This window comes from Pseudopodoces humilis, chromosome 1 (genome assembly GCF_049639895.1).
Source record: "Pseudopodoces humilis isolate 2021_Gansu_Grassland_sample_001 chromosome 1, ASM4963989v1, whole genome shotgun sequence".
Classification (NCBI taxonomy): Eukaryota; Metazoa; Chordata; class Aves; order Passeriformes; family Paridae; genus Pseudopodoces; species Pseudopodoces humilis.
In genome coordinates, this window is record NC_142200.1 from 4,937,090 (window position 1) to 4,950,787 (window position 13,698).

At 41.2% G+C, this 13,698-nt stretch overlaps 1 protein-coding gene across 1 annotated transcript in view; it reads left to right on the forward strand.

The window, feature by feature from the left end:
- COL22A1 (collagen type XXII alpha 1 chain) overlaps window positions 1-13,698 on the forward strand; it is a 240,622-nt gene that overhangs the window by 16,865 nt on the left and 210,059 nt on the right. Inside the window, exon 2 of the mRNA XM_014258290.2 lies at window positions 11,333-11,497. Within this exon, the coding sequence (XP_014113765.1) occupies window positions 11,401-11,497 (97 nt within the window). The 5' untranslated portion in view covers window positions 11,333-11,400. The remainder of the gene's footprint in view (window positions 1-11,332; window positions 11,498-13,698) is intronic.

Sequence of the window (13,698 nt, forward strand, 5' to 3'; positions counted from 1 at the left end):
ATTTAACCCTTTGGATAATCCAAGACTGCCTCATAGTTATGATTTCCATATCTTTATAATTCACCCAGAAACTAGACTAAACCCTACACAGAATGTTCTTAAGCTCTCCCTGTAACTGAAAACTAGTGTCAAAGTTCAAAAAGACATTGCTTTTCCTAGCTCCATTTTAGTTCTCCCCAAACTTGCTTTTCTTGTACAATTTCATCATTCACGAAGCATGTTTAGAAGTCAAGATGTGCTTCTTCTGTTCCCCATTAGGCAAAGACTTTGCACTCCAGTCTATTCATTCTCTGCCTCTGAACTTGATAAAGTTTCCTATCGCTACCTTTACTATCTTTAGCTGATGCTGCTTTTGGCTGAATTTCTTATGTCACCTTGACCAGATAGACGTGTACTGAAATATTGGTTTCTGTTGAGACACCAATATCTAAATCTTTGCTCTTTGTCTAAGCTTCTTTTATTGTGTCTGGGGAAAATAAGAACTTCTTGTGAGTAGTTAATTTATTTTACACTTCCTCATGAGAAAGAGAGAAAATCAATCTGGGTATGGATTTTTTTATTTTTTTTTCTCTCCATGAACTTGAAAGGAGCTTAAGTATTAAACCACATAAAATGTTACTTAGACACCTACAGCCTAAACTTAAATGGGATAAATCCCAACCAGAGCTCTGCTATGTCTTAAGAAAAAGAGAATAATGTGAGACTATTTGAAACTAGGCTTTGCATTTAATTTAGGCTTTAATTTGTTTAAATTCTAGCACTGCTGTCTAAGTAGGTATTTTTTTTCCATTTCTACAACTTTTCCATGTCCTTTCTCTTCCACCAAATTTTCTAATTTTGATTTTTGTTATTATTTTCCTGAAAACATGCTACGTCCCTATCCATTTCAAAATACCATCTCCCCAACTATCAAGTAAAATCTTTGATACCTATATTATCTATGCAATAGCTCTCTCTTATTTTAAGGTAAAAATTCAGGATATTCCATATGAAGAGGTAGGGAAAATGGAATTAAGTAATTTTTGGAGTTTCAGGTCTTTTTGAGACAGTTTGAGGCACTTCTTTCTACAGTTAATTGTGAAAATTTTAAATATGAAGAAATGATAATATTAGGAAGACCTGAGTGTGATGTTGTTTCATGTTTCATTCATGTGATCTGTAAATTCCGTTTTTTTCTTTCATGGCCCACTCCTCTTTTGCTTTCTCTTTTCCCCCTGCTGTTTCTGAAACTTGCATGAAGAATGAAAAGGAAGGAAGCAGAGTGGAGAGGATAGGACAGAGAGAGAGCTGAAATGGCCCAAAACCCTTCCAGTCAACATCAGAATTATTGATCTGTCATTGTCAAACCCCTTGCCATCTGCACAGACAGGCAGAGCTGCAATCTCTTACCAGCTCCTGACAGCCCTTTTGGCTCTGTCAGTTGCCTGGTGTAAGAGCTGTGTGGGCCACAGAGCACAAGTTTTTGTATCTTATCCTTTTTGTGTGAGTGACAGTGATGAAGAGAGCCCTTCCTGTTAGAAAATAGGGATAATTTCCATGTTTTCTCCAGCTACATATTTTCCTATTCAATTTACTGCTGTCCTTATTTGCTGTACTTTCCTTCAGTGTCTTCAGATCATCTTCTGTTTTCATAGAATCATAAAATAGTTTGGGTTGGAGGGGACCTTCAAGGTCACCAAGTCCTGACCTCGCTGCCATGGGCAGGGACACCTTCCACTAGATCAGGTTGCTCCAAGCCCCAGACAACCTGGCCTTGAACCTTCCAGGGTGTAGGATATCCACAACTTCTCTGGCCAACCTGTGCCAGTGCCTCACCACTTTCAAAGTAAAGAATTTCTACCTAATATCAAATCTAAACCTGCCCTCTCTCAGCTTAAAGCCATTATCCCTTGTTCTATCACTGTATTAGCCTTGATAAAAGCCCCCCTTCTGCTCTTTAGGTACTGGAAGGCTGCTATAATGTCTTCCTAGAGCCTTCTCTTTTCCAGGCTGAACAATTCCAATTATCTGAGTCTTTGCTCACACGAGATGTTCTCCATCCCTCTAATCCTCTTTGTGGCCTCCTGCGGACTCACTCCTACAGGTCAATGTTCTTCCAGTGTTGCTCTAAATGGGGTCTCATGAGAGTGGAGTAGAGGAGCAGAATCACCTCCCTTGGCCTGCTGGCCACTCTGCTTTTGATGCAGACCAGGATTTGGTAGAATTTTTGGGCTGCATATTCTTATCCACCAGCATCCTCAACTCCCTCTTGGCAGGGCTGCTCTTGATCCATCCATCCCGTCTTATTTAGTTTTCCATCTTACTCACAGCCCTGGGGTCAGAAATGACAATAAAAGTGACAAGGCAGAATTTTCCTGCAGGTCTTCTTCTGCTGGGATCACAGTAAAATCATGGAATAATTCAAAGTCAGTGATTTCCTGCATGTCTGTGACAATGTCACATTCAGAAACTGAGAGGAGTAAATGCTTTTTGGTATCTCAATCTTGGATTTAGGATCTCTGACACTTGATAAACCCTGCTTCTGCTTGTCTCCCCTGTGTTCCCCTAACCTGCCTCTCCCATGCTGATGGTGGCCACAGTGGTGGGCAGAGGTGGCTGAGACATCAAAGATCCAACTTGTCTTCACTCAAAACTGTCCTGCACTGAGGCCACACTTCTTATTTCTCTCATTTTATAGGAATCTGCTTATAGCGAAGACATCACTATGCAGGACTTTGTGGTCAGAGGAGATGATTCTTTCCGCCTCCTCTTAGCCCAACTCCTTTCACAGGAAAGAGAAACCTTTCAGGTCAGAACCAAAAAGAGACTGGAGGCATTTGCTTCCAAGATTTTCAGTCTTAAATCCTCTGTGGAACCTCCTCACCTTTCAGACACCTCAGCTGGGTAAGATGTCTAACCTTGGGGTTATGCTGTTGGGGCTTCCAAGATTTGCCTCTGCCTTAAATGATTTGAGTTATACAATTATGAGAAATTAAGTGGCAATCCTACATCAGTTCCAGTGCCACCTTTTGTGTTGGGTCAGTTCTCAAAATGCTTTGTTGCAATGTCAACTGTGAATTGCTTTTACCCTGGGGCCCTGCTGCAACAAGGAGGTAAAGACTGGCCTGTTTCTAGAATACCTGGCGAGAAGGGGTTCCTTGCAAGCTGCCAGTATCTGTTCAGTTGTCCTTTTTCACTGTGGTGTTTGAAAAGAGAAATGGCCATGCTTGCTCTCAGTGAAGGAGAGCATGGAGATTCTCATCTTGGGTGGGTTTCAGGCAGTGAATACACAATGGGAGTGCTGCATGGAGAGGGAGAGGTTCAGAGCTGAGGATGCAACCCTGCTATCTGTACCGCCACAAGTAATGACAGGTACCTCTTATTTTCATGGCCTTTATTCACAGATCCTTCACTTTTGCTGGTGTGTTGGTGTCCACTGTAGATTTCTGGGTTTCATTATAAAGGTAAAGACCATGCAAATTAGACCATGGAAAGGCTCTGCAGTACTAAGTCCCTTAACCAAATGCAGGTGTTGTTTCTGAACAAACTTTCATTGCATTAGGAGTCCATCATCTTTTTGGAACACATGGAGGAACTCACCCACGTGGTTCAAGAAGGAGGCACTCATGTCCCTGTATTTGGGAAATTTTCTGTCATCTGGATAGTTCAGCAGAAATGTTGGGAAGTGGTAGGTGAGTGTGTGGTACGTCTCCAATTAGCACGGCCCTGTTAATAACCCTGAGAGTGACAGACAATGGGTATGAGCTCATTTCTGGAGTTTGTAGGGATTCTGCTTATCCAGGCCATTATCATAAGGCGCAGAGCAAGGAATGCAAAGCAATTCTTCCTTGCCCCAGTTAAGAGTTCTGGGAAATGCGTTCACCAGGCTTCTCTTTGTTAGAAAGTATGTTGCCTATTTTCCAAATAGATTTAGGCTGTTACCCCATCCCAATTCCTCGCTCCAGCTCTGCTCACTAACTATATAAAGCCATTACATATGGGTCTTTTTACTGACATAATCCTCGACTGTACTAAAAAAGAAAATATTAAATTTCATTCCAAGAGCTGTAAGAACTTCCATGAGGATATAAAAAGCAGGAAATTGGCCCTGTAAGAGTGGAGTACTCTCATATTGAATAGCCTTCAGGGCCTCAGTGTTAAGGGCTTCTTCCTAATAGCTAATGTAGGTTGGAACAGTTTGGCCTCTTCTTGAGAGGAAATGGGATTTGTAGGACTTTGCCAGTACAGGTTTACAGGGCTTAGGCCAAAGGACTGGTGTTCTGTGACCCTGTACAAAATCAACATGCTCCATACATACTGCACTAAGGAGAGTTTGAACATGCAGCACTGAGGAAAAATCTCAGGATTTTCCACTCCATCACAAACTGTTCCTACCATAATGCTTTTGGACATCATTTTGGTCTTTGCCTTGCTTGTATCACTCTTTAATCTGGACACCCTGCAGACAGACATGGAGGTTAATTTAAATGTATGAAGCTCTGGGAATAATGTTATTTATTACCCTGAACAGTCAGTGTGCCTTGTATTATCTTCAGCTGATGGATTTTCCATTTCCAGGACATCTGCGTGCTGCAAACTCTGCTTCAGCAACAGCATGAGAGACATTTCAGCATTGTGCTAGGTTTAAAAGAAGAAGACAAAAAATAATGGGCAAAGTTTTCTGACTTAGCCGTGTGCAATACAGTCATTATTAGGATGGGTGAGCTGTGCAGCAGCTACTTGGTAATGTAGTTTGGAGTGTGTTTTCCCCAAAAGCATTCCTAAATGTTTATGTAGCTAATAATATTATTGTGTTTATATGCACAAGATTCAAATGGATTTTCACCCCCAAAAGATGAGCCGTTGCAGAGGCAGAATATTTTTCATAATTGACTTGCAATCTATGTGACTTGAATTATATACTTGAGAATATTTTGGGGGTAGAAGAGGATAGTGCAAATGAGACTATGATAAGTCAACTGACCTCTGAGTATTCTGTTCTGTTGCTAGTTCCCTGGTCCATGCTACAGAGGTGCAGGCTACAGCTTTGCAGTGGGAAGTAAGTAACAACTGAGGGGAAAAAAATTGTTTAAAATAAAATGCAGCCCTGAGAGGCTACTTTGCTATAAAAATTAAAAAAAATAAAAAAAAAATAAATCCGGAAGCATTGAACCAATGCTTCAGTTTCAAGTTCGATATATTCTTCCTGCCTTTGCCAGCGAGTAAATAAACGTGGTGAGAGAAGCTGTCAGTACAAGTGCTACAGGTGCTGGTGCCTGGATCTTGGGCAAACTCTGCTTTCAGGCATTGTCTTCCCAGATCAGATATGCAAAACTTCCCCTTATCAGCCTCCCCTTATCAGTTCTTCTAATCCCTTCCACCTCACATATACTCTGAGACTCCTCCTGTGGGTCTTTTCCTTGATAACTCTTTCAGTCAGGCTTGCCAAATGCTTGAGCAACTGTGTTTTATACAGAACCAGCCTTTCAGATGTAGAACTGCTTTTTAAATCCAAACTCCTTCTTAGCTGAAGTGAGAAGGGGTCTTTACGGATTTGGCTGGTCCATAAACACATGCATTTATAGGGTGCAGTGGAGATTTTACTGACAGTCTGGTCAATGATGCCAAAGCCGAAGAGAGAGTTTGTCACGCAGATTTTGATTGCAGGTTACCTTGGGGTTTTCTTAGACATACAGTAGGAAGATTTCTAAGCTTGATATGCAAGAGTACAGTTTAAATCTGGAGTTAATTCCTCTGGGCAAAACACTGAAAAGTTATACTTGGGGATATTGCATCAAGGTTTCAGCCTGCAGATACTGTGTGGCTGCTGCAGGCAAAAATACACTGCAAAGTTCCTTTCTAGCAGTGAGGGTGTTTTAGAATAGTGGCAATTTGGCAGACAACCAGTAAGGGCTTGTTTTAAAGTGTCTGTGGTAAATGCATTTATGAGGGGTCAATTTGTGGAATGCATGATCCAAGCATAGGTTAAGGAGTCAAGAGTGGCTGAATTCTAATTCTGACCTTCTCTCAGGGTTCCTTGTGTGTGCGTGTGCAGCACCACAGAGGTTAAAGGAACATTTCTCATGCTGCAGATTAGGAAGTGCCCGTGTTGAGTTAATCCTTGGAGTGTGCTGCATGGCCCTCTAGGACTCTTGGTTACACTCCTTTTTAGGATATTTTTTCCCACTCAACTCCTGTTTTGTTCTCTCTTCTGGACAGGTACCTGTCACTTAGGGAACAGCTATGTATTATTTTTCCCCTCCTAAATTATCAGTATGTGCTTTATTTCTCGCACAATCAAACACTTCCACTTGCAGCAATATTAATCATTCATGGGTCTGGGCAGTTCCAGCACCAAGTACTTAAGGGCAGTAATAGAGTTCAGCTAAGGCAAACAAATCGATGGGATATGATCTTTTCCACCACCCTATTTCATCTCCCATAAAGCTGACAGATTGTTTTGGCTCACATTCATGTTAACCATCACTCTGATCAGTTTTTTAGGGATTGGGAGAGAAGTTGCTCTTAAAAGTGAACCCAGAGAATCTATGGACTCCCCATACCTGGAAGTGTTCAAGACCAGGCTGGATGGGGCTCTGAGCATCCTGGTGTAGTGGAAGGTGTCCCTGTGCATGGCAGGGGTTGGAATGAGATCATCATGAAGGTCCCTTCCAACCCAAACAATTCTGTGATTCTATCATTGCAAATGAAGAGCTTGTCCACCCCCTGCAGCCTCACCAGCACTTAGAGCAGAGATTGAAGAATTTTTGCTAGCAGGGTGCATGAATGGTTTCATCCAATATTCTGTGGGTCTGCTGACAGTCTCCTCCTTGATTTCAGCAGACTTTGGCTCAGTTGTAGTTGAGCGGAATAGCTCTGGTGATAGCAGAGAATTTTCTGCTCTTTTATTCACATGGGTTGTTAAACAATGCCCACTGAAATCAGTGTCCCTCTTTTCATTAACTACAGTTGGCTTTGGATCAGGCCTGGGAAGATGCACATCTTCCAGAAATGCCATTGGATGATTTCTTTAAAAATCATCGAACAAAGATATACGGCCGCATGGGATGATCAGCAGGGAAGAAAGTCCTGTCCTTCTTTTATACAGTTGGCTTCCTGCTCATATCAGCAATAATTTAGATAATTAAATTGCTTAGTTCAGTAGTTGGAAGAGGCACAATCAACAAGCTGACTCTACTAAGATGTCAGATGTATTAGTGTGCTGGGTTTTATATTTGTTTTTCTTTTTTGTGTGTGTGTGAAAAGCTGTATAATTGGACACTGTCTTTTTCACCCCCGGCTAACCTCTTCTTCAGAGGAGCATACCAAAGACATTTAAAATCACATTATGAATGCCAGCATAGTTACAACATTTATATGGCATATGGTGATGTTCAGTGGCAGCAGACGAATAGATGAAATCAAGCACAATAATAGAATCAGCCCCCCTTGAATTTAACAGTAAGACAAAGAGTTCAGTGCTATAATTTAGTAAAATGCAAGTAAGAGCTTGAATATTTTAATGAGGAGTCTAAAGTACATAACTGGGCATACTTTTAGCATTCAACTTTGATTCAGTGGTCTTTGTACTGTCCCTGTAGGGTCTTTGAACTTTTGCTCGCATGAGATAGAAAAAGTTTTATTAAATCACACTCCTGAAATGCTCATCTTACTGTGACTCCAGGTTTATTTTGTTTTGTTTTATGGATATTTGTGGCTGAATCACTCCTCTGAAGAATGAAGGCAATCACAGAAAGTGTTCTGTGTTGTTCCATCTCTAACTCACGTGGGTTTTGCTGTTTGTGGAGTCTCTCAAACCAGGACAGAAGAACAGGGTCTGGAGAGACTCAAATGGGGTATATCCAGAGCCAGTGCAAATTACTTCTCCTTGAAGTACCATGAAGTTTTCTTCTCTGCCCCCCTCTGTGTCTTTTTATTTTTTAAGGATACCACTCCTAAACAAACAATTTTGCTTCTCATTTTCCACAAAAAAGTTTTTCATCCTTGTTTGCCGAATCACAGTGTTGAGATCAGAAGTCTGAGTTCTCCTTTGGCTCTTTTTGCTCTTTTTTTTTTTTTTTTTTTAAATTGATATTTTTTGCCCTACATTCCCTTAAGTGTATTTACTTATGGTTCAAAACTAGAGAGACCTTACCATGGATTATAACTGACCTAAAACTCTACACTAACCCCCCCAAAAGCCATTCTGAAGCTGAAAGTCATATAGAACTTATGCCTATCTTTTGCATATTGTTTGTTCAGCTGTGAGATGGTATGAATAGCTTTATGCTGTGCTTGTATTTTGAGAGTAGAGAGCTCACTCTAACATTCACCAGCTTCTCAGCCAGGATGCCATTCCCACATCATGTTTGCATGTAGCCAGAAGTATTCACTTCAGTTTTTCCCATTAAAGTATTAAAAATGGAGGCTCAGTCCTCAATTCAGTAATAAACTCAGACGTGACAGGATTTGTCAGTTCTTTTTGCAATATCCCTTAATGCATCACAAGGGAATCTCAAAGTGCTGTTCGTGAAATAAAAATAAAATGGGAGGTATTTTTAAGTGATGTACGTTGACTTAGGCCTATTTGGACAAAATTATTCCCACATGATAGGCTGAACTAAAAATAATAGCAATTAAAAAAAATTCCATGTTTTCTATTTGGAAATAGGGTTAAATAAAGATAATTTCTTAGTCTTGCATCACCCTGAAACCTAAACTGTCCCAGTTTTGATTCCTTTTTGACTATTTCTCCTGGAAAGGGAAATGAATAGTGGTCAGCTGCTGCAATTTCTAACTTGGCTCAGTCTCAAAGTGTCTGACTGAGGTGGGAAAGAAACAAGTGTGGAAAACCCACCACTAAAAATATATTTCCAACCTTTCTTCTAACACCTCTGAAGACTTTGTTGCCATCGCATGAGTCCTGTTGATGTGCATGGGACAATTTTCTGTCACTGATATATTTGTACATAAAGTAGTTGCAAATTAAGAGACTTGGTTCAATTCTTTATGCTGTAAAAATGGATAAAATTATATATTTTGGCCTGAATGCAAGAATAATATTAAACCATAAATGTGTATTAAAGCTACCACAAGTTATGATTATAGATTTTAAACAGATGTTCTAATTTGATCTGTGGCTTTTTTTTGCCACTATTTTTAGCCTAAATGGCTGTTCTGAGACACCTTGCAGCATTCAAAATGCAGAAATGAGTCCTGGAAGTGTTTTGGCAAGGAGGGGAGATGAATGAGCCCTTAGAGACAGAGCCCTCAGGCCTGGCCATGGAGGAAGTCCTTCTTCTGGGGTAGAATCTCACATGTACCAAGTGATCCCCATCCACCAAGCTGCGTCTGCTGCTCAGAGCCAGAGCTGTTCTGCTGACTGACACCAGCTGGTGCTCTGCTCCTTTTATCCTGGCCTCATGTAGGTTAGCAGCTGGCCAAGACTGTTTTTAAGAACTTATTTATAAAACTTCACAGCCGTGCAAGCCCAGACGCAGAGAAAGGACGTTTTGAGCTCGGCCCTGGAAGTGCAGGATGTCGCTTGGCAGATCTGGTTTCCCAGCTCTTGCTGCTGCCACGAACCTGCTGTCCCATCACTTGTACCCACAAACAATGTTTCCTAAAAAAATCCAGGGGAGCAAAAACCTTGGGCTGAAGGCTCACACAGATATTTTAAGTAATGCCTGTCTTGATCCCTCTGCAGGCGGCTGCCTGGTTGGTATTTCAATAACAGACTTATTTAGAAGGAAATTCTAACTCCTGTAGGGCACAGTGGTATTTTCATGCCTTTTTTACCCTGCAGCCTTTTCCAGCTGGCTCAAATCTGAACACCTCACTGTCTGGTAGGGACATCATCTGGCTGAGGTGTAAACTACAGCACCTGATTGTATTCTTTGTATTTAGGGCTGGTACATGAATAAGTATGATTTAATTTTTTTTAAATCTTGTATTTGTGTTCCGCTGCTGGCAAATACTTCCAAATTTTATTTGCAATGAAGGGTTTATTATATGTATTGCTTTTCTTCTTGTCTGCATATGATATGGGCTTCTGAAAATAACCTGGTTTTTATCTTTTGGAAAGAGCCTGCATTTTTCTGTGGGGATAAGAATTTATAACGACATCTTGACAACTTCATAAGGTTTTTCCCCTTTTTAATTTCCTAAACCAGCACAACATGCTGAGATACATGGTAGAGATAGGCCCAGCATCTGACTGATCAAAACGGGTTTTGAACAAATGCTGATGCCACCATTCTTCCTGTCTGTGATTCCCACAGAACCTTATTGCTTTGAAAAAAAATACCCTAGAAGGGATAATTGACCCTGCAGCAATGAACTACATCAGACAGTGTCCCCTTCATGACTTCTACCCAGCTATCAAGAGTGTGAAGCAGACGTGCATATTAAAACACCAAGAAGGCAGAACTTCCCCAAGAAAATGGACAAAGAAATCATTAGAATCCTTAAAGAGGAAAAAAAAGGAATCAGAAGACGGGAAAAAGTTTTTGAAAATAATGCCTCAGGCAGTGAGAGCTGCAGAGTGGAAGCTGGTTTCTACCTTATGGGTGTGCAAACCGTAGATCAAACTGCAATGACTTTATGATATAATAAAAATAATAAAACAAGAGCAAAAACATATAATTTTTAAAGTGTTGATCTAGTGTTAGAAAGCACAACTTAACTTTTAACATCCCAGCCACTTTGCCTGCCTTCTTACAATACCTTCTGACTTCAGTGACTCGACTCAAAGTCAACTCAAACCAAAGAGCTTGTATTGAACATAACCCTGAGCTTTTGCACATCTTTTAGCTAAATAGCGGAAAGACACATTTTGAAACTGCTGAGTTCAGTCCTACAAAGAAGGACTGATGGCAACAAATATATACATGAAAACAGTGGTGTATTTTTAGCTTATCTGGAGCTTTGGGGCTCCAGAAAAGCAGTGATGGGTGAAGTGGCAACGGGTTGTGTGTGTGATTTGTAGTGGTTTGTATCTGGGCTCTGTGCTGTGTATCTCCTAATGATGAATGCGTGGGAGGGCCAGGTCAGGAATGGTTTCCACTCCAGTGCGCTGATTGTGTAGTTGGCAGTGGGCTCAATTAAAGTATAATAATCTGGTAATCTCCCTCCTGTTTCCATTCAGCTGCTTCACAGTGAATAGAGCCAGTGAACGAGTATAGCTTTTGAAAAGTAGGTGAACTCCTGCCTCTTTGTCTGAGCAGTTTATGTCTAGTCAAGTAAAATGACAGGCAGAAGAGGCGACTCTCCAAAACGTTGCTCTCATGACTTGCATCATTACTGCCGTTTGTGTTGCTGTGAGATAACACTTGCTCTTTATTTCCCTTTCTAGGCTGTGGGTTGGATTTCTAGCAAGCTTCGCACCACGGAGAAAAGAGGAGCTGATGTGAGAAAAGAGATATGGATATGTCCATGATGGGAAGGTGCCGCGTGCCCCATCTCTTGGTTCTTCTCACATTTGTGTTCAGCGGGGAGAGAACCGAGGCACAAAGAGCAGGTACGCGTTCAGTTTACTGCCTCACGCCCTGGGGCTGCTGCAGATCTCCTATGGCTGGGAAGCCATCAGTTCTGGGAGGAAATCTATAAACAGCCCAAGACATTTACTGCTGGAAATACATAAAAGAGACCTTAGGGATGGAGAAAGCCAGGGGGTCGAGGCTGTGATTTACCTGGGGTCTTTTGTTCTGTTGCAGGCTTAGAAAGTTTAGCTCAGCTGCCCACAGCAAGGGGAGCAGTTCACCACAGTTTGCTCTGGATGTGCTCCATCTACCCCACACTGGCATGGAGATCACTTCTTCATCGCCTCCTGTGGGTGTCAGATGAGACCTGGTGAATCTTCTGCCTGGCTGTGACTTTCCTGTGAGATAAACAGGGCCAGGACACTGTTCATGCCCTCCCTTGATTCAAGATATTTGAAGGATGTCTTGATGTGGTGTTTAGGGATATGGTTTAGTGATGGACTTGACAATGTTGGGCTAATGGTTGAACTTCATGATCTTAAAGGTCTTTTCCAACCTAAATGACTCTAGGATTCTATGTTTCTCTGCTGTCTAGTTATTAGCATGGACTCTGGCACAGCTTTTGGCCTGGGCTCATGAACACTTTCCCCCAAATGCCACTGGGTGCATTAGAGGATGATGTAGCTGAGGGACTGTTCTTACAGGGATCCTTGACAAGGACACACTGGTTTTTGTGCAGCATCAAGAAGAGTTATCTGACATCAGTGATGCCACAACTCAAATCAAAAATGGTTATAGACCCACACAATTTTTTATGTCTAAAGACATTTTGAGATGGAGGTTTTTTGTCTCTTTTTCTAGGAAAGCTGCTATTCTGTAGGCTTGGGTAATTTATAAGAAAGAAAAAGGCTTTTTCAGACCTTCTTTCAGTTTAAGGACTAGCTGCTTACAGCTTTCTTATGTGATCTCTATGGTTTTTTGGGTGAAGTTTTCCAGGAATAGATACTTAGTTACCAAAGTGAAATCTCACTTTTTTTTTTCTCTGCTTCTGGACCTGTCACAGGCAGAATATAGTGAAACCATTTATATGTTCATTCTGTGCTTGCTTTAAATAATTTTGGGCTTATGGCTTGTTTGTGAACTATATTTAAAGGTAATATTGCAAAACAGTTGGTTCTGTGTCTGAGTAGATGAACACAACTCCTTGAATCATGCTCCCAGAGAGTGTTCCTGCAATTACAAAACTGAAATTTTGTTTTCTATGAGTTATCTCCCATAGTCCCTTAACATAAGCTGAATTGTTTCTGCCAGTAAAAAGTACTGTCATAGCATTCTTGGAAAACAATCAATTTTGTCCAGCAGTTGACATTCGAGTGCTAAAAATGCAGATTAATATTTACTAAAAGCATTTCTGCAGCATTTTATCTCCCTGCCACCAGGTCTGTAAGCAAAGAATCACCAATGCCAAAAAAAAAATTATCCTGGAAGACCATGTTTTTCTTCCCTTCAATGCTGCCTTGAATAGGCATCACTTTTTAGGCCTTAACTCCCCCTTGTTTTAAGGCTCATTGCCCTTGAACACAGACAGAATTCATTCTGTCTGTTCTGTTTGTTCAAAATTGCTGTTGTCTCACCTGCTGAGAGTCATTAAAATAAGTAACAGGAAGGTCTGTACCTTGTGGATTTTTCTCTCTAGTTAGTCTCACCTAATCAACATTCTTTCAGCCAGAATAGATTAATATAATAATGAATTTAGCAACAGGGTGAGGTGGGGAAGTGTTTTCTTACCTTTTACTGTTAATCTTTTATATTCTCCAAAAATCAAGCAGAACCACACTTGCAAGCAGCTGATATACACAGACGTAATGTAACTTGCATGCCATAATATAAAATTATATAAACCATCATCTCCACTCTCAGATTGCCTTTGAGAGAGTTTTCCCAGACAGACTTGCTCTGGAGTTAGAGACAAGCACTCCCTGACTCACAAAATGCTATCCCAGAACACAGTCCCACATGCAGGTTTTGGCTGGGATACAGTTAATTTTCCTCACAGTAGCTGCTCTGGGACTGTGCTTTGGATTTCTGCTGGAAACAGTGTTGATGACACAGGGATGTTTTTGTTGCTGCTGAGCAGAGCTCACACTGAGCCAAGGCTTTTTTATTCCTCTTCACACCAGCCAGGATGCTGGGGGAGCACAAGAAATTTGGAGGGCACAAAGTCGGTGCAGCTGCCCCT